Source organism: Rhineura floridana, chromosome 12 (assembly GCF_030035675.1).
Source record: "Rhineura floridana isolate rRhiFlo1 chromosome 12, rRhiFlo1.hap2, whole genome shotgun sequence".
In the NCBI taxonomy this organism is placed as follows: Eukaryota; Metazoa; Chordata; class Lepidosauria; order Squamata; family Rhineuridae; genus Rhineura; species Rhineura floridana.
In genome coordinates this window covers 1,941,781-1,967,355 of record NC_084491.1, presented here as the reverse complement: position 1 = coordinate 1,967,355, position 25,575 = coordinate 1,941,781, and the positions used below count along the sequence as shown (strand labels likewise).

The following is a 25,575-nucleotide window of genomic DNA, read 5'->3' as shown; positions in this document are numbered from 1 at the left end:
TATTATAGACTTATAACTGATTTGATCTTTGACAAATGGGAAGTCAATATTTTACTCTTTATTTTTTATTTTTGTTTTTTTTTTTTCTTCTTTTCTTTTTTTCTTTTTGTTTAACTATTTTTGATTTTGTTTTTTGTCTTTGAATGTTTTATGATTTTGTCTTGTATGTTTTATGAAAATCTGAATAAAAATTATTGGAAAAAAAAGAAAAGAAAATCAGAGTAAACTTAAAGACCAACAAAGTAATCATAATGCCAAAATACAATTTAAATAACATCCCAGAAGAATATAAAGATCAAATAAAGAACAGATTTGAGGCTTTAAACTTAGTTGACAGAGAACCAGAATAATTAAGTCAGAGACACTGTGAGGGAAGAATGCAAAAAGACAATACCTCTAGTTAAAAAGAAAGACCTCAGTGGATGACTGAAGAAACTCTTAAAATAATTAAAGAGAGAAGGAAAGCAAAAGCAAAAGGATATAGAAACATGGTCAGAACCCTAAATGCAACAATATAGCAACTAGTATGTAGGGACAAAGAGAACTATTACAATAGTTATTGTATAGAAATAGAAGAGGACAACAAAAAGGGAAGAACAAGAGCCCTATTCCAAAAGATTAGAGAAATTAAAGGGAAATTTAAACCAACACTGCAGAACTCTATAAAAGAGATGCAAGGATGACAGATTCATTCACAGAGGAACCATATGATAAAGAACTAGAAATTTTAGAATGTGAGGTCAAAGCTGCTCTTAAAATACTTGGAAGAAACAGAGCTTGGAAAAGTTACTTTTTTGAACTACAACTCCCATCAGCCCAATCCAGTGGCCATGCTATCTGGGGCTGATGGGAGTTGTAGTTCAAAAAAGTAACTTTTCCAAGCTCTGGAAGAAACATATCGCAAAAAGCGGATAAGAGAAAAATCAACTCTTTTGAAATGTGGCGTTGGAGGAGAGCTTTGTGCATACCGTGGACTGCGAAAAAGACAAGTAATTGGGTGTTAGAACAAATTAAACTAGAACTGTCACTAGAAGCTAAAATGATGAAACTGAGGTTATCATACTTTGGACACATAATGAGAAGACATGATTCACTAGAGAAGACAATAATGCTGGGAAAAACAGCAGGGAGTAGAAAAAGAGGAAGGCCAAACAAGAGATGGATTGATTCCATAAAGGAAGCCACAGCCCTGAACTTCCAAGATCTGAACAGGGTGGTTCATGACAGATGCTATCGGAGGTTGCTGATTCATAGGGTCGCCATAAGTCGTAATTGACATGAAGGCACATAACAACAACAACAACAAGCATTTTGGAGTGATTTCATCCTCTTGACTTTGCCCTTCAATTTCCTTTTTGCCAGTCTCCTCATTTTGGGGAAGTGTCCACTGGTGAAGTCAAACATGACTGTTTTGGATTTTCTTGGCAACTGGCAATTTACATGTATGTTTAATTTAATTTAATAGCATAATGGTAAGTGCTCCCTGTAGGTTCAACAACACTTACATCTTGCACCAGGTTCTGGGCACCACTTAAGATTAAGTCCAGGGTTACCCTCTGGTCAGTTCCATGACCAACTGTTCTAGGGCACAGTCATTTAGGGAACCTAGGAATTTTACCTCTTTGCTATGATTTGAACACATATGTACCCAGTCTATGACAGGATAGTTGAAGTCACCCATTACTACAACATTTCCTCTTTTGTAAGCTTCCTTGATTTCATTCTTCATTTTGAGATCTCCCTCAGCACTTTGATCAGGGGGACAATAGCAGTCCCCAATACTAATTTCTCTTGGGGTATCATTACCCTCGATTCTGTGGAGCAGTCTGTTCCTTTTGGGATTTCTACCTTGCTGGACTCAATGACTTCTTTGATGTTCAAAGCAACAGCACCCTCAGTACGTCCTTCCCTGTCTTTCCCATAGACTTTACATCCAGAGATAATCCAGATATATAGTTTCCATCATGCCAAATATATCAGTGCTGCCCTCTAAGTATTTCCAGTTTTTCCTAACACAGCGCAAATCTACACATGTCTACCCAGAAGTAAGTCCCATTGAGTTCATTGGGACTTACTCTTATGGTATTTTAAATTGTTGTAACCCACCCTGGCACTTCAGGGTAAAGAGTAGATTAATAATAATAATAATAATAATAATAATAATAATAATAATAATAATAATAATAATAATACAAGAAGGGAATTCGGTATTAACTGACATGCAAGTTTCTGAGATTGACCTGAACAGAAGTTGCCTTTCTTTTTCTGAAACCTAGTTGCTCAGATTGCAGTGCTACTTATTAAAAAACCACCCTAAAATCTGTAGTAGCTGCAATGAAGATTTTGGAATATGGTAGATTCAGGCAAAAAAAAAGAAAAAAAGGAGAGAATCTAAATGTGGGGAGGGCCTCACCACTGGTGGTCCCTGGAGCAGAGCTTCTTTTGTGACAATTTCCATCTTCTCGTCAATCTCCATAGCCCAGCTGTCTCTGCAAAACCTGCTTCTCTGCAAAACCTGCTTGAATGGAGAGGGCCATTTATATGTGTGTGTTTATATGGAGAGCTCGGAGAGGCAGTGATACAGGTGGGGTGCGGTTTCTCCAGGCTGCTGTCTGAAAGAAAGGTGGCTGAGAGCCAGACCTTCACTTTGGTTTTTGCGTGTGAGAACCTGGTTCTCCACCCCCTACATCCTTCACACCCAAGGGAGTGCCCTAGAAGGACCTTGTCATCAAGCAGCCTCTGAGGACACTTGTTCCCAGCAATAGGGTCCTTGTTGTCTCGAGAACTGCAAACATTGGTCTCCTGAGGACTACCGTAAGGCCCTTATGATGGGTTTCCTCATTCTTTTGATGAACGCATCTACTCATGCATAGGCACCCTCTTCTCATCTCCTTGACCAGCTCTTTCTTGAAGGGGTTGAAATCTTGAAAGTAATTATTTCAAAATCAGCCACCTCCCACAAACCTTTGGGGAGCTCCCTATGTCAGGAATAGCCACCATGGAGAACTCCAGATGTTGTTGGACTCCAACTCCTGTCAGCCCCAGCCAGCATGTTCAGTGGTCAGGGAAGATGGGAACTAGAAGACAAGGGACCCACTCCCTATTTATTTATTTATTTAATTTGTATCCCGCCCTTCCTCCCAGGAGGAGCCCAGGGCGGCAAAAACACTTTAAAACATCATAAAAACAGATCTTAAAATTCCTTGAGGGATGAGCAGTTATCCTCTTGTGCTGAGGATTCTTCTCCAGAAGTGCGTGGGTGGAGGGATCTGGCAGTGGGTAGTTTATTTATTTATTTATTTATTTATTTTATTTATATACCGCCCTAAGCCAAAAAGGCTCTCTGGGCGGTGTACATCAGAAATAAAACAAGCACAATATATAAATACAATAGATATAACAGAATAAAAAAACAAACAAACAAGCAAGGAACCAAACTACACCAAAATACAACAATAATGCAATATTGTTAAAATACACTATAAAATACACATAAGATACAGTTTAAAATGCCTGGGATTGATACGGCTTCTCTCCCATGTGGACTCGTGTGTGTTTCACAAGACCCGAGTTATCAGCAATAATTCAATCATTGAATGGTTCAGTCATTAGGAACATTGATAGTGGGCATGCAGACCGCAGGGGGATTTGCCTACCTGGGGTGAAGGTTGCAGATGTCGCCCATTGTCTAGATAGTGTTCGGGAGGAGTCAGTGGTCGTGGTGCACAAAGACATGTGGAAATGCAGGTTGCTAGGTTGGATGCTGAAAGCCAAGACCTCCAAGGCAGCTTTCTCTGAAATGCTACAAGTGCCACACAGGGCCAGCTAGACAGGTGCAGCTGTGTATTCTCAACGCATGGATGAAACAATAGTGTTGGGAGGAGGGATCTGGATTTGTTAGGCACTCGGAGAACATGTTGGGACAAGCTGGGCCTGTGCAAAAGAGACGGGGTCCATTTGAACCAGGATGGAACCAGACTGCTAGGGCGTAAAATCAGAAAGGTAGCAGAGCAGCTTTTAAACTGATTTTATTTATTTATTTATTAGATTTATATCCTGCCCTTTGTCCCAGGAGAACATAAGAACATAAGAAGAGCCTGCTGGATCAGGCCAGTGGCCCATCTAGTCCAGCATCCTGTTCTCACAGTGGCCAACCAGGTGCCTGGGGGAAGCCTGCAAGCAGGACCCGAGTGCAAGAACACTCTCCCCTCCTGAGGCTTCCGGCAACTGGTTTTCAGAAGCATGCTGCCTCTGACTAGGGTGGCAGAGCACAGCCATCATGGCTAGTAGCCATTGATAGCCCTGTCCTCCATGAATTTGTCTAATCTTCTTTTAAAGCCATCCAAGCTGGTGGCCGTTACTGCATCTTGTGGCAGCAAATTCCATAGTTTAACTATGTGCTGAGTAAAGAAGTACTTCCTTTTGTCTGTCCTGAATCTTCCAACATTCACGAATTCTAGTATTATGAGAGAGGGAGAAAAACCTTTCTCTATCCACTTTCTCAATGCCATGTATAATTTTATACACTTCTATCATGTCTCCTCTGACCCGCCTTTTCTCTAAACTAAAAAGCCCCAAATGCTGCAACCTTTCCTCGTAAGGGAGTCTCTCTATCCCTTTGATCATTCTGGTTGCCCTCTTCTGAACCTTTTCCAACTCTATAATATTCTTTTTGAGATGAGGCGACCGGAACTGTACACAGTATTCCAAATGCGGCCGCACCATAGATTTATACAATGGCATTATGATATCGGCTGTTTTATTTACAATACCTTTCCTAATTATCTCTAGCACTGAATTTGCCTTTTTCACAGCTGCCGCACACTGGGTCGACATTTTCATCGTGCTGTCCACTACAACCCCGAGGTCTCTCTCCTGGTCGGTCACCGCCAGTTCAGACCCCATGAGCGTATATGTGAAATTCAGATTTTTTGCTCCAATATGCATAATTTTACAGTTGTTTATATTGAATTGCATTTGCCATTTTCCCGCCCATTCACTCAGTTTGGAGAGGTCTTTTAGGAGCTCTTCGCAATCCCTTTTTGTTTTAACAACCCTGAACAATTTAGTGTCGTCAGCAAACTTGGCCACTTCACTGCTCACTCCTAACTCTCGGTCATTAATGATCAAGTTGAAAAGTACAGGTCCCAATACCGATCCTTGAGGGACTCCACTTTCTACAGCCCTCCATTGGGAGAACTGTCCATTTATTCCTGCTCTCTGCTTTCTGCTTCTTAACCAATTCCTTATCCACAAGAGGACCTCTCCTCTTATTCCATGACTGCTAAGCTTCCTCAGAAGTCTTTGGTGAGGTACCTTGTCAAAAGCTTTTTGAAAGTCTAAGTATACTATGTCCACTGGATCACCTCTATCTGTATGCTTGTTGACACTATCAAAGAATTCTAATGGGTTACTGAGACAGGACTTCCCCTTGCAGAAGCCATGCTGGCTCTCCTTCAGAAAGGCTTGTTCTTCTATGTGCTTAGTTAATCTAGCTTTAATAATACTTTCTACCAGTTTTCCAGGGACAGAAGTTAAGCTAACTGGCCTGTAATTTCTGGAATCTCCCCTGGATCCCTTTTTGAAGATTGGCGTTACATTTGCCACTTTCCAGTCCTCAGGCACGGAGGAGGACCTGAGGGACAAGTTACATATTTTAGTTAGCAGATCAGCAATTTCACATTTGAGTTCTTTGAGAACTCTCGGGTGGATGCCATCCGGGCCTGGTGATTTGTCAGTTTTTATATTGTCCATTAAGCCTAGAACTTCCTCTCCCGTTACCACTATTGTCTCAGTTCCTCAAATATATAGGGATCTGCCCTATATCTTCCACTGTGAAGACAGATGCAAAGAATTCATTTAGCTTCTCTGCAATCTCCTTATCGTTCTTTAGTACACCTTTGACGCCCTTATCATCCAAGGGTCCAATTGCCTCCCTAGATGGTCTCCTGCTTTGAATGTATTTATAGAATTTTTTGTTGTTGGTTTTTATGTTCTTAGCAATGTGCTCCTCAAATTCTTTTTTAGCATCCCTTATTGTCTTCTTCCATTTCTTTTGCCAGAGTTTGTGTTCCTTTTTATTTTCCTCATTCAGACAAGACTTCCATTTTCTGAAGGAAGACTTTTTGCCTCTAAGAGCTTCCTTGACTTTGCTCGTTGACCATGCTGGCATCTTCTTGGCCCTGGCGGTACCTTTTCTGATCTGCGGTATGCACTCCAGTTGAGCTTCTAATATAGTGTTTTTTTAAAAACTCCAAGCATTTTCGAGTGATGTGACCCTCTGGACTTTGTTTTTCAGCTTTCTTTTTACCAATCCCCTCATTTTTGTGAAGTTTCCTCTTTTGAAGTCAAATGTGACCGTGTTGGATTTTCTTGGCAATTGGCCATTTACATGTATGTTTAATTTAATAGCACTATGCTCACTGCTCCCAGTCGGTTCGACAACACTTACATCTCGCACCAGGTCCTGGTCCCCACTGACGATTAAGTCCAGGGTTGCCGTCCCTCTGGTCGGTTGCATGACCAACTGGTCTAGGGCATAGTCATTTAGGATATCTAGAAATTTTGCTTCTTTGTCGTGACTGGAACACATATGCGGCCAGTCTATGTCCGGGTAGTTGAAGTCACCCATTACTACCACATTTCCTAGTTTGGATGCTTCCTCAATTTCATATCTCATCTCCAGGTCTCCCTGAGCATTTTGATCAGGGGGACGATAGATCGTTCCCAGTATTAAATTCCTCCTGGGGCATGGTATCACCACCCACAACGATTCTGTGGAGGAGTCTGCCTCTTTGGGGGTTTCGAGCTTGCTGGATTCAATGCCTTCTTTCACATATAGAGCAACACCGCCACCAATACGTCCTTCCCTGTCCTTCCAATATAGTTTATATCCAGGGATAACCGTATCCCACTGGTTTTCTCCATTCCACCAGGTCTCCATTATACTCACTATTAAGACCAAGCACTCCAGTTCTCCCATCTTGGTTCGGAGGCTTCTAGCAGAACCCAGGGCAGCAAACAAAAGCACTAAAACACTTTAAAACATCATAAAAACAGACTTTAAAATATATTAAAACAAAACATCTTTAAAAATATTTTTTAAAGAAGCTTTAAATGCATATTTTAAAGAAAGGTTTAAAAACATATTAAAAAGCAATTCCAGCACAGGTGCAGACTGGGATAAGGTCTCTACTTAAAAGGCTTGTTGAAAGAGGAAGGTTTTCAGTGGGTGCTGAAAACACAACTGAGATGGCACCTGTCTAATATTGAAGGGGAGGGAATTCCAAAGGATCGGTAAAATGTCTAGATATCCTAAATGACTGTTCCCTAGAGCAGTTGGTCATGGAACTGACCACAGGAGTGGTAACCCTGGACTTAATCTTAAGTGGTGCCCAGAACGTAGTGCGAGATGTAAGTGTTGTTGAACCTACAGGGAGCACTTACCATTGTGCTATTATATTAAACGTTTAATAATTTAAATTGAAAGGCAAAGTCAAGAGTGTCAAATCACTCTCTTGGAAGGTGGTTAAAATACAATATTAGAAGCTAAACTTAAGTTTAAATCAGGAAAGGTACCACCTGGGCCAAGAGAATGCCAGCATGGTTAACAAACAGAGCCAAAGATGGCATTAGAGGAAAGAAAGCTTCCTTAAAAAATGAAAGTCTTGTACAAATGAGAAAAACAAAAAGGAGCACGAACTTTGGCAAAAGAATGCAAGCAGGCAATAAGGGATGCTAAAAAAAAATTTGAGGAGCATATTATTAAAAACATAAAGACCAATAACAAAAAATTATTAAGTACATTAGTAGCAGGAGGCCAGGTAGAGAGACCGTTGAACCCTGAATGACAATGGAGTCAAGCTGTGCTAAAGTAGAGCACAGAAGCCAAATGGATTATTTGCATCTGCCTTCACAGTGGTGGATATAAGGGCAGATCCCTGTGCCTGAACTAACTTTTTCAGGAAGGGAGCTTGAGGATCTGAGGCAAATAGTGGTAATGAGAGGTGAAGTTCTAGATTTACTTAAAAGACAAATTAAAAACTGGCCACTTGCTGGGTCCAGGCGGCATACACCGAGAGTTCTCAAAGAACTCAAATGTGAAATTGCTGATCTTCTAACAAAAATATATAATTTGCCCCTCAGATTTGCTTCCATATGAGTGAAGTGTTGAATTCTGTCCTGGTGAAAAAGAACTGCCCGTCACATTATTTGTATTAGTCCCTTGGAGGATCTGCTAAAAAGAGTTCATTGTGCAGAGATGTATATTGTCTTTGTGGTGTGATATCGCTTATTATTTGGCTGAAATCTTTTACTACTTGATCATTTTGCATTTTTTATAATTGCTGCTAAAATTATTGCTAATCACTGAAATGTTGATCTGACATCATGCTTATGGAATTCATTGAATCATCATTTCTTACTATGAACTGGATTGTTAATAACTGTTTTAATATAATAGTGCTGATGCTACTTTCTAAGTTTTGTAACAAATAATAGTTTATCCAATATCACAACAGTACTTCGACTACAGATTCTGCAGATACAGACTAAGACAAAAAGTAAAATAAATATAGTTACCATTAATAAAAAAATAAGATAGTGATTAAAGTTAAGATGAAGAAAAAGAGGAAAGAGGAAAAAGAGGAAAGCAAGGAGTAGAAATATAAAAACTGTTCTGTAAATGTTGAAAATATTACATTTATTTTTGAAAGTTAATTTTTACCCAACAAAATGTAAGGATTTACTTTCAGTTATACTCTATTACTGTAAATAAACTGTAGATGCTGCTTCCTCCATTTCCTTTCTTTCCCCTGTACATTATTGGGTTATTTATTGTTCTGTTTTTATTTGTGGGACTCGCTGTGAAGGCACATTTTTGTGGAAAGGCAGCGTTCAAATTCTTTGATTGACCAACTGATTTCCCTTTGAGAAGTGATGGGGAGAAACTACTCCAAAAGAAAGAGAAGGAGGCAGGAGCATCAGCCATCCTTCTCAATGGCCATCTGCTGCTCCTAGATTAGTATTATTTATTATTTATTTATTCAATATGCTTCCCACACTTCCTCCCAAAGGAGTCCAGGGTGGCAAATACCAAAACATTAAAAGAATACTATTTAAAATAAATAAAATAAAACAATTTAAAACAAAACTACCTAAAACATTTACAAAACAATTAAAAAGCCATATTGACAACATGTTAGCATGAATCTGGAGGGTCACGATGAGCAATTGGCATAAGGGATGCAGATCCGAAAGGTGGCCCTGGAGACCTTTGTCGTAAGTAGACAACAGCCGTGACTGCTTCCACACAATTCCCTTTGCACTGCCCTGGCATTTGTCTTCTCCTTTAAGCTGCCATCACAAAAGTTTGGTGACTTCTTGTCTTTAAACTGCAGCAGTTCAACCTCAGGTCCTCATCCCACATCCTGACTTCTGTGCCGTTTCTGTTCCCACTGCTGACCTTGGCCTTGCAGCTGTGCCCTTGAACCACCCCCTCTAAGCAGTTCAAAACGAGCCTTGGTGTACTGGGTACAAATTCCAGGGGCTTGAAGATCGCCCTCCCCCACCTTCCCATCTGGCAGAGAGGTAGAGTATTTGCTTTCTAAATCCTGAGAGCTTTATGGGATGAGTGCATTGTTTCTACAGATAATGTGCATTTGTTAGCCCCTTAATGACACAACTTTCTGGCCTGAAAATTTCTGTTTGCTTTGGCTGACTTTTCGAAGGCTTCAAACAGCCCTCAAGGAGATCCTTTACTGAGTGTCCTTATGAAAGTAAAGCCATATGTGCACCACTTCACTTCTTTCTCTCCTATCTTCTTTTGGGTTAGATTTCCCCAGTACCATAATGGAAGCTGGTGGTGTGTTGGCCAATATATTTGTCTGCTGTGCCAAGAGGATGAAGCAAGGTGCAGCAAAGAGCCCACACTCCAGGAACAGCAGCTGACTGTTGGGTCACCATTGCAACATAGTCAAATGTTTGCTCTTTACTGTGGCAAAGACACAGGGACATGCTGCATTATACTGTTTTGAAAAAGGCTTGGTTTGTGCTGCATTGACCAGACTGCCTCCATATTGCCTATAGAGTGGGGAGGGAGACCTCAGGTGGTCTAGGACTCTCTAACTGGCCTCTGAGATCTTTCACCAGCCCTGCTCTCTGCCTTCACTTGAAGGAGTGCTTTTCCCTGGCTGAAATGTGATAAGGTCACGCTTGTCTGGGTGGAGAGATGGGTGGGGTGCCTCTGGCTTTGGCATGGCTGGTCACCTGCTGTACAAAGGTCAGAGATTCACATCTGTTGCTCAGGCCAGTTTTGCCTCTGGCCCTGCCCACCACTCTCACATGGCCCCTAGAAGGCTGCCCAAGAGGGAATGCAGACCCTTGGGATGAAAAAGGTTCTTGTATTGCAAGCCACGTTGGGCTGTGCCTCAGCCAAAAAAGAAAAAAAAGGGGGGGGAACCCCAAGATGCCAAGAAAAATTGCTTATGAAAGTAGTCCAAAGTGTTTTATTAAAAGAAAATGAGCCCAACGCGTTTTGGCCACTTCAGGTTTGGCCTTCGTCAGGGGCGGAGATAAGATGTAACTTCGAAATTATCTTATAGCTGGTTGTTTCAAATATTCTTAATGGAGATTCTTTGTAATAAGGAATTGTCCATGTACCATGGGCTCATTTTCTTTTAATAAAATACTTTGGACTACTTTCATAAGCAACTTTTGCTGGCATCTTGGGGTTCCCCCCCTTTTTCTTTTCTTTTCTGACGAAGTAGATGCTATCCACCTTTACTGTGCTGTGCCTCAGCCAAGCCTTCCATTTTTTGTTCAGTTCTGTTTACATGGAATCCACATCCATTGAATGTGGATGCATCTAACCCAATGTATCAAACCACCTTCCTCCTTGCACCTCATGTCTCTGTTTTGAGCATATTTAATTTGGAATAGGACTTTTATTACATGTCCCATTTCTCTCCATTTTCTTTTGCAAATGTTCCTGTAGATCATGGTGGTGTGAGTTTGGCCTTCTTGATCACTCTGAGCAAATGGTCAGGAACTGTAACAGAAGAATCTTAATGATCATTGATGTCCCTAGACTTTTGAATGTGCCACTCCTCATTGTTTGGGAAGGTGACAACTTGCAGCCTACTTTCCCATAGTTTGGCATCAGTTTGCAGTTTTGAACTGAAAGGCGGAGAGGGAGCTGAGCAATTCTAGCTGGAGCTTGCTGAGCCTGGGCCGGGACCATCTTGGGGCGAGGGGGCAACACAAGTTGCTGTCTGATGCAGGGAAGCAGCTGTGCTACTTGCTGCAAGAGTGCCTCCTGCCCTCCACGTGTCCTGTTTGTATGTACGTATATATATGTATATATGTAGACAAATCAAATATTGCCAAGAGAGCACCATAACTCTCCAGTGGTCTCTTCTCCAAACAAAACTAACCTCGTAGTGCTGCCCCTGTAACTTCTTAATAGTCATGAAAGTAGGAAATGGATAGCAACATATTGATTGGGCACCTTGCTCACTGCCTCAGCTTCTGCCTCAAAAGGGAGTCCCAAGCCAATAGGGCCAGTTGCATTAGCCCTGTCCAGCCATACTCTCTAAGCCGGTGTACAGTCTTCCCCCTAATGCATGTGTCTTATTCTGGGGTGTAGTCATCCAGGGTTGCAGAGGGTCATAGACCCCTTACTTTTTTGGGAACAGGGTCCCAGCAGGGTTCCTATGTACAAGCCAATCAGCATGAAAAGTGAGCATGTTAACCACAGATAAGAGTCTTCTCACCTGGGTACAACATGCTTCCTTGTCCTTTCATGCTGATCAGAGCCAATCAGAATGAAAGGAGTCAATCACTGAGAAGACTCTTCTCAATAGCTAATACACACCTCCCCTTTCATGCTGAATGGCTCCTAGGATAAGTGAGAAGTAAGCTTCATGGCAAAGTACATTGGACTTGCAAATCCTAGTCCCACACTTGGCTTCATTTTAGAATGGTTAATATCAAAAGGTTCCTGGCAACATTTATCACCCAGAGAGAGACATCTGGGAGGATGGGGAGCCTACACACACAGCAGTTTTATTCTTGTCCTGTTATTCTGTAATGGCAGAAGAGAGAGTGAATCCTGGGGGTATGGCTGTCAAGGGTCATGGTGTGACTATCATGAAGGGACCCTGCACTTCTGCTACTGGTCCTTTTCATTTAGGAGCCATTCATGTACACTTGGCTAGCCTCTGCTCTCCCCTTCCACAATGGTACAGTCACAACTGTCAAGACTATTGAGAGATGCACAGTTTGTGTGTCCCTTTTGCACGGAATGTTGCTGTCAGGAGGGACCCAAATCCATAGCACTTCCTCAACAGGACTGCCAATGCACACCCCAACCAGGTGAAGCCACAGGCCAGAGCAGGGGGGCAGCAGCATGTGGCCAAAGCAAAGATGGGATGGAAAATGGGGTTATAGGTGGAGCCACGCACAATGGGGCGGGTTGGGGGCACAGCCTGGCACAATGGGGACCTGATTGGTTTTTCTTATCACAGCCCTGGTGAACTTGCAGGTCACAGTTTCTTTGGACATAACAGACAAATATTAGGAGGAAGGCCTCCTGATCAAGGCTATCAAGATTCCAAAGTGCAAGGATTCAAATGCCTCTGCACCAGGGATCAGGAACTGTAGAGTACGACTAATCACATTTCTTGCAATTCTTCCCTTTGACTCTAGCCTAGGGTGTGGCCCTGCTATACAGCTGCAGACATGGCAGGCGCCATGTCTTTTAGAGGTGGTTTTGGGCAAAGTGCCCTCTGTCAAGCCCCCTCCTTCATTGGTGGACCTGGGCAGACTCGGCTAGCCCCAACAGGCAGCAGTGGCACTCTGAGCAGCATCAGGCAGCTGGTTCTAGTCGCCGTTAAAAGTTCCCACAATGCCCTACCTGGAATGATGCTACATCAGAGGAATTGTGGGAAATTAAAATAGCAGCTGGAACCAGCCACCTGGAACTGCTCAGGGTGCCAGGCCATTTTTTTTAAAGGCAGTGCCCAGGACAGGCATCAATAGTGGACCCTGCTAGAGCACTGAGGCCCTGGCCGCTGCCCAGGTGTGCCAGGCACTGGCACTGGGCCTGAGTGCAGACCAGTAAGGTAGAAAACAGAAGGCTGACAAAATCTGGAGCAATCAAAGCAACAGGCTGAGAGAGAGAGATGGGAGTGCTTAGTAAAAGCTTAATGGGGAAAAGTTTCAGCTACCTTCTGGAGGGTGGTTCCTAGGGGCTGACAGAATACAACAGCCTGGATTATCATATCCCTGTTAATTTCTGGGAATCACATTTTCATGGCGTTTATGTGATGGGACACGGCCATCAACAGATACTGTTAACTGATATAGTTTCCATGAGTGGCCTCAGAGATGATCAATTGTATCTCCAAACTTAAAACTGGCAAAGGACTGGGTAATGTTAATATCCCACCTGAACTGCTTAAGGCTAATACAGAGTGGTGGGCCCCAGTCCTAGTGGCCCTGTTAGCTTGCATTGATCTCTCAGCATGTATTCCAGAGGACTAGAGGCTTACTATTATTACCCCAATTTATAAACTGCAGTTTCAGATTCAATGTGCCCAAAATAGAAATAGAACATAACCTCCAATTTGAAACACAAAAGGCTATCTTCACCATCACATGACATTGACCTATAAAAAGGCTTTGAAATTAATAAAAATAAATTTGACACAGGTTTCTAGGATGAATAATGAGGGAAATAAAGTTTTTTAGATTAGATTCTCTGTAGAAATAGTAGTAACACAGGAAAGAAGCAAAGTAAGAAGAACACCAACAAACATACAAAAATGTAATTCTCCATCTTTGGAGATGGCAGGTGTTGCCACCACTCACCATATGCTCAGAGGCACGTTACCAAATTCTTCCAAGCTACACAGGAAGCGGATTGGACTGTGAAAGACCAACCCAAATGGTGTTTGCATTTTGACAAATTTGTAGGGCAGTCCAATATCTCAGAGAAGAGGTCAGGTCTCCTGCTCCCCTGGTGTATTCACTATAGCTGCCCAATTTCCCTGCTTTTTAAAGTTTGATAGAAATATCTGTGGGCTATAGGTACATTCTTAAACCACAAGGGCTTTTTGCCTGTTAGTGAATATGTATTATATTTTATATTGTTCTGGTTTGCTGCATTTTATATATGTTGGTCTACGACCAAAATAAATAAATGTAATCGAATCTAATAAAACTGATTAATCATATTCTATGGTTTAAGGTCAGAGTATCCCCCAGGGAGTAGAAAGAGAGGAAGGCCAAACAAGAGATGGACTGATTCCATAAAGGAAGCCCCAGACCTGAATTTACAAGATCTGAACAGGGTGGTTCATGACAGATGCTCTTGGAGGTCGCTGATTCATAGGGTCGCCATAAGTCGTAATTGACAGGAAGGCACATAACAACAACAACAACATCCCCCAAATGCAGTCAATGTAAGGCAGAGCAGCGACCTCACAGAGCATCAGTCATTCTATTCAAATTCCATGCACCGCCAAGAATCAGTGATTACACCTTGATTGTCAGAGATACTAATAATCCATAAGCACCAGGCCAGTAGATACATTGCAAATTCACCTTGTATGCACACAAGGAATGAAATGTTCTGGGAATCTCAGACTTCTGTTTTTTAAATAAAGTAGGTTTCTATCAGTCTCTCCTGGGAGTAGAGACAAGTAAGGAAATATATGCAGGAAAGGATAAAACAACAACAGGGAAAAGGGCAACAGTCTAAGGCAAGGGGAGTGGACAGGAAGTCTTTTGTTGTCCCTCAAGGCTTCTTTTCATCTTATCCCTGAACACTAAACTCTGTTCATATTTTTAAAAGTATTCATTTTTTCATTAATGCAAATATGCAATTTTTCATGTTTTAAATAATTCTGATCAGAGAATATGTCTACACCATATTTCCAGCATCTGTTCTCCAGCAAATGTCTTTATGTACAAACACTTCCACTACTAGTGATTACTAAAGGAAGTGCAGTGTAGTGGGTACTGTGTTGGATTTTGGACTGTAGAAACCTGGGTTGAAATCCCAATGCAGTCCACTGGATGACTTTGGGCAAATAACTCTGTCTCAGCCTAACCTACCTCACAGGGTGGTTGTGCGGATAAAATGGGATAGCCCTATGTAATTTACCCTGAGCTCTGTGGTGAATGGCTAACATATCAATGAGGTAACATATTAGGATTGGTAGCCCCACCTTTCTGGATCGGTGAGCTATTTCTACATTCCATCTCATGTTCCTGAGAATCAGCACTTTGTATAAGGTTACTTGGGGGGGGGGGCGAGTTGACACACAGATCATTATTCAGAGTCATAAATTAATCATGTGACCTGGATTTTCCTTTTGTTATAAGTACACAGTGAACATCCCTGTGGATTGACAGAATTTTGCTGTCCTGATGCCATCAGTGAGACACAATTTGTTATATACTAGGGGCTGCTGCCCCTCCTTGCTTTGCTTTATTTACCCGCCTACACCATGACACCTAACCCCCTCGTCCAAACCTCCTCCCTTTAGAGCTGGCCAAAACCTTTTATGATCCTCCCTCTGCTTCTCCTCCCCCAATGTCAGAGATGCGAAAGAACACCAAGCCTATCCACCCCACCCCCTCATTAACCCCTCCACCGCCTCCAGACCTTGCCAAACGTCCCTTCCCTTAAGACCTGGGCAAGTTTCCATTCCTCAACCTCTACACGTGACCAGGCAAGGTGAGGTGACCAAGGTGAGCTGCACTCAGGACAGGACAGGGCAGCTCTGCAATAACCGTCCTGCTTTCCCACCATCCACCACTTCCCTCCTCCTTGCCCTCCACCGTTGAGAGTGAAACAGAGTCATTGGTGAGGTGGGTGGGGGCAGAGCTTACACCTCATTGGCCCAAGTGGGGCCAAAGGATGTTAAACTTTCTCTGCTGAAGCTGTACACAAATGGACTCTTGAAATTGTCCACCATATTTGTGGTCAGAGAAACTGAGGAAACATTTCTCCAAAGGTTGGAGAAATTACCCCCCGTTTCTTAAAGGTGGAGCTCACCATTTAGCAGTGGCAGTTGCACAGCTATTTTCTTTTTTCCTGAAGGTTGTTTGTTGTTATCGTTTCACTGCAAGTGACAGCAGCAATTGTGTTGGCGGCCTAGCCACCATTTTGTATTCTGCACAATGCAAAAATAGAACATTTAAATGTTGAGGAATATTTGGAGACTATTCTGCAAATGCTTTTCTTTTCTAGGAGAGAGGTGAGAAAAAGAATAATCTCAGAAATTGTATCAGAAAAATATCCTTTGAGAAATTTAGCTGTACTCTGGGTAAAATCACTCTTGTTTTCTCTTTATACACCACATATTGGCCATGGATCACTGTGGGGTGTGGCCTACAAGTCACAGGATTCCCCAAGGCGCGAGAGCAACTTTTTTGTTCCCAAAAAAGTAAGGGGTCTACAACCCTCTGCAACCCTGGGTGGCTGGGAAAGGAGGTGCCAGAGTCACATTTCATTGAATGGATTCTTTCACAAAATACAATGCAGAAAAGGCATCAGCTTCTATTGGTCTCAGAGAGATGTCCACAGATCAGCTGCAGAAATTGCTAGATAAGTCCCATCAGTGTTGGTGTCTGAGTAGGATGTGAGCTCATGTTGTCTGTGTCACGAGGGCTTCCCTCTGGTGCACAGTTAACTCACAGCAACCTTCTGTGGCATTACAAAGACATCGCCACCCCCAGAAACTCAATTTTTGCCTTTCTGCACTTTATTTATTACAGATTTGGCAAGTAGCATTATAAAAGAAATATAACCAGCAGATGGCAACAAATGACAGACAAAACATACAGTGAAAAGGTGTACGTCACTGATATCAGCAGCTAATGACTTTGAAGAATTCTTCTTATACAAATAGATTAAAAGGTTTTCGTAAATAAAATGTGTTTTTTCCTGTGCCTTGAACCCCCAGTTGCTTAGACCCAAGGTACACGATCCGCAGTGTTCTGCTATCTCTGCAGCTGTTGAAATGCAAGTAGTTTGAATAATGCCCAATATAAAACTCTCTGTATGTACTGAAATAACATCCTGCACATACAAGGTGGACATGGAGAGTCCTACTGCGCTACTTTTGTCTGTGCAGTGCATAGCGGAGCATTCAATCAATCTCCCATCTCCAGTCTTGACACAGTAAGCTGCTGCCTGAACACTGAGTCTGATCTATCTACCTTAGAATTTTCTCTACTGACTGACAGCAGCTGTCCAAGTTTTCAGACAGGAGGAGACTTTCCCTGCCTTACCTGGAGGTATCAGGGATTAAACCTGGAACCTTCTGGATGCGGAGCAGGTCCTCTGCTTTTGAGCTTTTCCCCATGAAAGGTGCTCTGTCTATCCCCATAAATGTTTTGGTCTAACAATGGTTAAATCCATTTGTCTGTCAAATGTGGCTCTGTGTGCTAGGAAGGACTTGGCAAGTGGTTGAGGATTAAGTTTGTATCCTGATGCCAGGAGGACTCTGGCAAAAGAGTGTTGTTGTATGAAGAACTATTGATCAAAAAAGAGAAAGAAAATAATAACTATTGCGCTATCTCAGAGTAAGAGTTAGGGTCCCCAAGGAGTAATTCCAGGAATCTCTCTCTCTCTCTCTCTCTCTCTCTGGGAGCATACTGCTGCAGGAAGTCGAGTTGTCATGGCTGGTAGGCAAGTTCAGTTTGGTTCCTGGTCTTCACATCTGTCAGACCTGCTTGTCTCCTTTAAGCCCAGTAGATGGGGACGCTGCTGCAGAGGATGTTAATTGTGGTGCCCAGGACAGGACGGTCAGCCAGTGGCACAGAGAGCCCTTCCATTTCCTCCTCACTCTCTTTGAGGGGTGGCATGAGAGGCCTGAGCTGCAAGAGGTGAAAAAAATTATGCATTGGGAGGAAGGGAGGGCAGGCAGATCTGCTTGCTCCTCTAAGTTGTCCCAACAGCCCTGGACACTGTCACCCCTGCACAAGGTTAGGGACCGATGATCTTTTAGGAACGTTATAGGAAGCTTTCATTTGGGCTGGTTTGGAGGGTTTAGCCTGTCTGATCTCTTTCAGAATCTAGAGGTTGGAAGCTGTGTGGGGGTGGGTGGGTGGAGAGGAAAGAGGTTATTTCAGAGAAATATACATTTTTCTGCAAACATTGACCTCCCCTTTTTTGCACCCCTCCAAAGCCCTCTGCTGAAGGTTCTGACTCTGCGCCGACTTCAGAGCTGGAAGGTTTTTACAATCAGCAGATGGGTAAGGATGAATTCCCCTCAGGGCTTAAAAAACATTAAACAGCTCTCCATCTAGTCGCTATCAACAGACAACAGCTAGCCCAAACCAACAGCAAATGACATGTTGAAGATGTTCCTGGACTACACCACTTCGGATTGCAGGCTGGGCTATAGGGAGGCCCTCCCTTAGCATGTGCGGGGCCCGGGGCAAAAGCATAGTTCCCCCCCCCCCATTCTTTCTTTCTCTATATATCCTTTCCTATATATATCCTTATATAGCGGCGGAGGCTTTGTATTTCGGCTGCTGGGAGCTTGCGGCTGCGGCTCCCTTTTTTGCAGCCTTCGTTGGCGGCGGTGGCTTGTATTTTTAGGCTGCGGCTCCCTCTTTTCAGCCTTGTTGTAGACTCGCTTAGAGTTTCTCGCTGCAAGGTTTTCTCCTTCCCAGCTCGCTACCGTGGCCGTCAGGAGGCCGCCGCCGCCGCCCCTCTTCCTTCTGGCTCATTTCTACGCTCTCCTCAGCTCGCTACTGTGGCCGTGAGGAGGACAGGCTTTTCTATGCAGATTGCCAAGCGTGGCCTCCCCCACAGCGCGGGGCCCGGGCCAACTGCCCTGCTTCCCGGTGCCTAGGGGCGGCTCTGGGTGTAGGTGTCACGCACAGGATTCAGTTACGTGTCTGTGCATCGGGAAGGGTTTGTTGCTTTGCAGGGTGGGAGAACATTCCGTCATGCTGCATTCTGAAGCGGCAGAGTGAAGTGGTGCACTGCAGAAACCATGAATGCTGAGTGAGATCAGTCCTCACCTGAGCATGCTGGAATGCCTTGATGGCAGCATCCAGGCTTTGTATGTTTTCTTTCTTCATTCTGCTGACGTAGCAGCGGGATTCTCCCGGCCAGGATCTGCAGCCAATCAGGAGCTGTTCAAAGGCATATTTAAATCTCAACAAGCAACGTGCACCAGGGCAATGCCCCCTTCTCTCTAGGCGCCACCTCATCTCCCTCACCTAATTAAGAGAAAACCTAAAAAAATCCAAACCTGCAGACCCTACTGTCAGTAGGTCACCCCACATCCCTCCCTGTGGCTTCCTCCTCTGTGCATGAAGACCAGGAAAGCAAAGACTAGGACTGAGTGGAATTTCAAGGGTTTTGGTTTTTGGATCAGAACATGCCCTTTTGACAACACATATTACTCCCCTCCCCCAAATCAATAAGAAGAATATATGGGTTTTATATGATGTTTTAGGTTGAGGAAGGTGTTTCATTCTCTTGGGCCAGGTGGAGGCTTTTCTGCTGGGGCTTCCCACCCACACATGAACGACAGAGACGTAACACATTTTCTTTTCTTCTTTTTTTTTACAATAATTTTTATTCAATTTTTCATAAAACATACAAAACAAAATCATAAAACATTCAAAGCCAAAAAACAAAACAAAACAAAAATGATTAAACAAAAAAATAAAATGTTGACTTCCCATTTGTCGCAGATCAAATCAGTTATAGGTCTACAATATATAACAATCCTGTCTCTTAAATTATATTATAAAATCACTTTCCTCCAGTAGTTATCTTAATTAATCATCAAATCTCATAAACATTACTTTATTCTTTCCACAAAAAGTCAAAGAGAGGTTTCAATTCTTTAAGAAATATATCTATCAATTTTTCTCCAAATAAACATGTCGATTAATCCATCTCAATAATAATAATAATCTTATTGTCATAACCATAGTCCAAATAAACATATCGATTAATCCATCTCATCAAAATCTGTTAGGTCCAATAATTTCAATAGCCATTATTCCATTATCCATATTAATTCCATCTTCCATCTTCAATAGTCCTGTTAAGTCCAGTAATTTCAGTGTCCAATCTTCCATTATCAGTATTCCATAATAATCTTGCTGTCATAGCCATAGTCATATAATAAGAGTCTGATGGAAATTTCCTCTATCCCAAATATTTTCTTGCCATCAATTCTGAATAAGTTGCTGAAATATTGTTGTAAAGTCATATCTCTGTTCTTCTTTTTTACAAAATGCACTGGCTCATCTCTTGAGAGTTTTTCCATTGTCACATGGCTGCAGTTAATTCCATAGATTTTCTCTATATCAAGCTCCATCACGTCATTCCAGTCCAGAAGATTATCCAAGCCATTGATAACTTTATCTCTAATATCTTCATTAATTTCTTCAGAGATAACGTTAAATTCCAAACAGTAGATTTTATTTCTAATATCCATAAACTCCAGATCTTTTTCCAATTCCACATTTGTTCCAATCTCCAGGGCTTGTATCTTCCCTTTATTTTTTCTTTTCTCATCTCTGATCTCATTCTCCTCTCTCACAGGATCCCCTATTTCTTTAAGCTCCTGCGTCATTTTGCTCAGTTCAATTTTCAGCTCCTTACTGCCCTGTCGCAGGGTTTGTTTCGTTATCTCAATCTCATCCATTATTTTCTGAAACATAATTACTTCCAGATTCTCAGCCACTTTCTTGATTGCCATTTTTAAAACCACGAAAACAAAACAAAACAAAACAAAAATAAAGAAGAACCACTTCTTATTTCAGCAACAATTGGGTTAATATTCCAGGCTTGATGACATCACAGTATAAACAGAGCAGCCTGCCTTATCTCTCTATGTTCAAGAATACAAAACAAATTTAGTTCCCAGCATCAAAACAGTTAGTGGCGTCGTGAAGAAGCAGATTCGTCAAAATAAAATAGATCAAAAAGAGAATAGTCCCAGACAATATAATGTTCCTCGGAATAGAAATCCCTCTTCTGTTTATATCTTTAGAATGCACTTCCAGGACAGCTTTTTGCAATAGAAACAGAGATAAGCTGTTAATTTCGTGAATAACAGAGAAGAGTTATAGCTCACCCAGAAGTTCTTTAAAGCTGATTCATTTGACAAATCTCTTTTTGCTGCAACAATTTAAACCAAGTAAAAAAAATAATAGAAAGAAGGGTGCTTGCCTGTTAGTCCGTTTTCTCTTTGAAGAAAAGATAAACGTATTGCATAAATCAGATAGAGCTTGTTCGTTATAGCTGTGTCCCACTCCAACGATGATAGCTCTCCTGCTATCATGGACAACGATGGTCTCGGGGAAGGAGAGCATCCAGCTGAGGAAGAGGGAAACGATCCCTTAGAAGGGACCCATTCCTTGGGGGATGAGCAGCTATCCTCTCGTGCCGAGGATATATCTCCAGGGGGTGGAGGGATCCTTGTAGTGGGTGATTCGATCATTAGGAACATAGACAGTGGGGTGTGTGATGGGCGTGTAGACCGCAAGGTGTTTTGCCTGCCTGGTGCGAAGGTTGCGGATATCGCCCGTCGTTTAGATAGTTTGGTAGACAGTGCTGGGAAGGAGTCAGTGGTCGTGGTGCACGTTGGCACCAACAACATGGGGAAATGCAGCCGTGAGGTCCTGGAAGCAAAATTTAGGTTGCTAGGTAGGATGCTGAAAGCCAGGACCTCCAAGGTGGCTTTCTCTGAAATGCTACCGGTTCCACGCGCAGGACCAGCCAGACAGGACCAGCTTCACAGTCTCAATGCGTGGATGAGACGATGGTGTCGGGTGGAAGGGTTTGGATTTGTTAGGCACTGGGGAACATTTTGGGACAAGCCGGGCCTGTACAAAAGGGACGGGCTCCACTTGAACCAGAATGGAACCAGACTGCTGGCACTTAAAATTAAAAAGGTGGCAGAGCAGCTTTTAAACTGACTGAGGGGGGAAACCCGACAGGAGCTGAGAAAGGTCCGGTTCGGAATAAACCTCCCCCCTAGGATAAAAACCAAAGAAATGATGAAATTTTAAAAGGGGTAGGCCTAGAAGTAGGCATTGTGAGAGCAGGGGCACAGGATATAAATTCAGAAGAGCAAAATTACCACAGGCCTAACCACAAGTGCCAAAGACACTTGAAGAGAGACACTGCTTACAAGTGCCTGTACGCTAATGCTAGGAGCCTCCGAACCAAGATGGGAGAACTGGAGTGCTTGGTCTTAGAGGAGAGCATTGATATAGTGAGCATAATGGAGACCTGGTGGAATGGAGAAAACCAGTGGGATACGGTTATCCCTGGATATAAACTATATCGGAAGGACAGGGAAGGACGTATTGGTGGCGGAGTCGCTCAATACGTGAAAGAAGGCACTGAATCCAGCAAGCTCGAAACCCCAAAAGAGGCAGACTCCTCCACAGAATCGTTGGGTGGTGATACCATGCCCCAGGAGGGACTTAATACTGGGAACGATCTATCGTCCCCCTGATCAACATGCTCAGGGAGACCTGGAGATGAGATATGAAATTGAGGAAGCATCCAAACTAGGAAATGTGGTAGTAATGGGTGACTTCAACTACCCGGACATAGACTGGCTGCATATGTGTTCCAGTCATGACAAAGAAGCAAAGTTTCTAGATATTCTAAATGACTATGCCCTAGACCAGTTGGTCATGCAACCGACCAGAGGGACGGCAACCCTGGACTTAATCCTCAGTGGGGACCGGGACCTGGTGCGAGATGTAAGTGTTGTTGAACCGATTGGGAGCAGTGACCACAGTGCTATTAAATTAAACATACATGTAACTGGCCAATTGCCAAGAAAATCCAACACGGTCACATTTGACTTCAAAAGAGGAAACTTCACAAAAATGAGGGGATTGGTAAAAAGAAAGCTGAAAAACAAAGTCCAGAGGGTCACATCACTCGAAAATGCTTGGAAGTTGTTTAAAAACACTATATTAGAAGCTCAACTGGAGTGCATACCGCAGATCAGAAAAGGTACCACCAGGGCCAAGAAGATGCCAGCATGGTTAACGAGGAAAGTCAAGGAAGCTCTTAGAGGCAAAAAGTCTTCCTTCAAAAAATGGAAGTCTTGTCCGAATGAAGAAAATAAAAAAGAACATAAACTCTGGCAAAAGAAATGCAAGAAGACAATAAGGGATGCTAAAAAAGAATTTGAGGAGCACATTGCTAAGAACATAAAAACCAACAACAAAAAATTCTATAAATACATTCAAAGCAGGAGACCATCTAGGGAGACAATTGGACCCTTGGATGATAAGGGAGTCAAAGGTGTACTAAAGAACGATAAGGAGATTGCAGAGAAGCTAAATGAATTCTTTGCATCTGTCTTCACAGTGGAAGATATAGGGCAGATCCCTGAACCTGAACTAACATTTGCAGGAAGGGATTCTGAGGAACTGAGACAAATAGTGGTAACGAGAGAGGAAGTTCTAAGCTTAATGGACAATATAAAAACTGACAAATCACCGGGCCTGGATGGCATCCACCCAAGAGTTCTCAAAGAACTCAAATGTGAAATTGCTGATCTGCTAACTAAAATATGTAACTTGTTCCTTGGGTCCTCCTCCGTGCCTGAGGACTGGAAAGTGGCAAATGTAACGCCAATCTTCAAAAAGGGATCCAGAGGGGATCCTGGAAATTACAGGCCAGTTAGCTTAACTTCTGTCCCTGGAAAACTGGTAGAAAGTATTATTAAAGCTAGATTAACTAAGCACATAGAAGAACAAGCCTTGCTGAAGCAGAGCCAGCATGGCTTCTGCAAGGGAAAGTCCTGTCTCAGTAACCCATTAGAATTCTTTGAGAGTGTCAACAAGCATATAGATAGAGGTGATCCAGTGGACATAGTGTACTTAGACTTTCAAAAAGCATTTGACAAGGTACCTCACCAAAGGCTTCTGAGGAAGCTTAGCAGTCATGGAATAAGAGGAGAGGTCCTCTTGTGGATAAGAAATTGGTTAAGAAGCAGAAAGCAGAGAGTAGGAATAAACGGACAGTTCTCCCAATGGAGGGCTGTAGAAAGTGGAGTCCCTCAAGGATCGGTATTGGGACCTGTACTTTTCAACTTGTTCATTAATGACCTAGAATTAGGAGTGAGCAGTGAAGTGGCCAAGTTTGCTGATGACACTAAATTGTTCAGGGTTGTTAAAACAAAAAGGGATTGCGAAGAGCTCCAAAAAGACCTCTCCAAACTGAGTGAATGGGCAGAAAAATGGCAAATGCAATTCAATATAAACAAGTGTAAAATTATGCATATTGGAGCAAAAAATCTTCATTTCACATATACGCTCATGGGGTCTGAACTGGCGGTGACCGACCAGGAGAGAGACCTCGGGGTTGTAGTGGACAGCACGATAAAAATGTCGAACCAGTGTGCAGCAGCTGTGAAAAAGGCAAATTCCATGCTAGTGATAATTAGGAAAGGTATTGAAAATAAAACAGCCGATATCATAATGCTGTTGTATAAATCTATGGTGCGGCCGCATTTGGAATACTGTGTACAGTTCTGGTCGCCTCATCTCAAAAAGGATATTAGAGTTGGAAAAGGTTCAGAAGAGGGCAACCAGAATGATCAAGGGGATGGAGCGACTCCCTTATGAGGAAAGGTTGCAGCATTTGGGGCTTTTTAGTTTAGAGAAAAGGCGGGTCAGAGGAGACATGATAGAAGTGTATAAAATTATGCATGGCATTGAGAAAGTGGATAGAGAAAAGTTCTTCTCCCTCTCTCATAATACTAGAACTCGTGGACATTCAAAGAAGCTGAATGTTGGAAGATTCAGGACAGACAAAAGGAAGTACTTCTTTACTCAGCGCATAGTTAAACTATGGAATTTGCTCCCACAAGATGCAGTAATGGCCACCAGCTTGGACGGCTTTAAAAGAAGATTAGACAAATTCATGTAGGACAGGGCTATCAATGGCTACTAGCCATGATGGCTGTGCTCTGCCACCCTAGTCAGAGGCAGCATGCTTCTGAAAACCAGTTGCCGGAAGCCTCAGGAGGGGAGAGTGTTCTTGCACTCGGGTCCTGCTTGCGGGCTTCCCCAAGGCACCTGGTTGGCCACTGTGAGAACAGGATGCTGGACTAGATGGGCCACTGGCCTGATCCAGCAGGCTCTTCTTATGTTCTTATGTTCTTAAGTCCGTCCGGCATTGCTGGCTGGACCTTTTCTCATAAATTAATGAAATCCAGTCCTCCCAACAAAAACAGGCTTTTGAGGTTGATCTCTTCGTTTCTCCCTGCCCGGGAGAAATTTCATCAGTCAAAAAAAAAATGTTCTGACTGATTTATATCTGAATAAGCTTCTTTTGAGGCGGGAGCCCGTCTCAAAAGCAGGCACAAGCGAAGTCACCCTTCCCGGAAGTCTCAGACGTAACACATTTTCAAACCTGAAAGAAACCAGGCTCAAGAAATTTGCTCAAGTTGTAGGACGCCAGATTTCGACTGAACATCAGGAAAAACTTCCTAACTGTTAGAGCAGTATGACAATAGAACCAGTTACCTGGGGGGGGGGGCTCTCCGACATGGG

General features: G+C 42.8%; 2 protein-coding genes across 2 annotated transcripts in view; both read right to left on the bottom strand.

Annotated features, from left to right (window-relative positions):
- Positions 1-17,375, bottom strand: part of LOC133368739 (pulmonary surfactant-associated protein C-like) — a 26,541-nt gene extending 9,166 nt beyond the window's left edge. The window contains exon 1 of the mRNA XM_061593355.1: positions 17,302-17,375. Coding sequence (XP_061449339.1) covers positions 17,302-17,375 — 74 coding nt within the window. The remainder of the gene's footprint in view (positions 1-17,301) is intronic.
- LOC133368738 (pulmonary surfactant-associated protein C-like) overlaps positions 16,796-25,575 on the bottom strand; it is a 25,332-nt gene continuing 16,552 nt past the window's right edge. Inside the window, exons 5-6 of the mRNA XM_061593354.1 lie at positions 19,045-19,158; positions 16,796-17,889 (exon numbers count right to left, since the gene is read on the bottom strand). Coding sequence (XP_061449338.1) covers positions 17,755-17,889; positions 19,045-19,158 — 249 coding nt within the window. The 3' untranslated portion in view covers positions 16,796-17,754. The remainder of the gene's footprint in view (positions 17,890-19,044; positions 19,159-25,575) is intronic.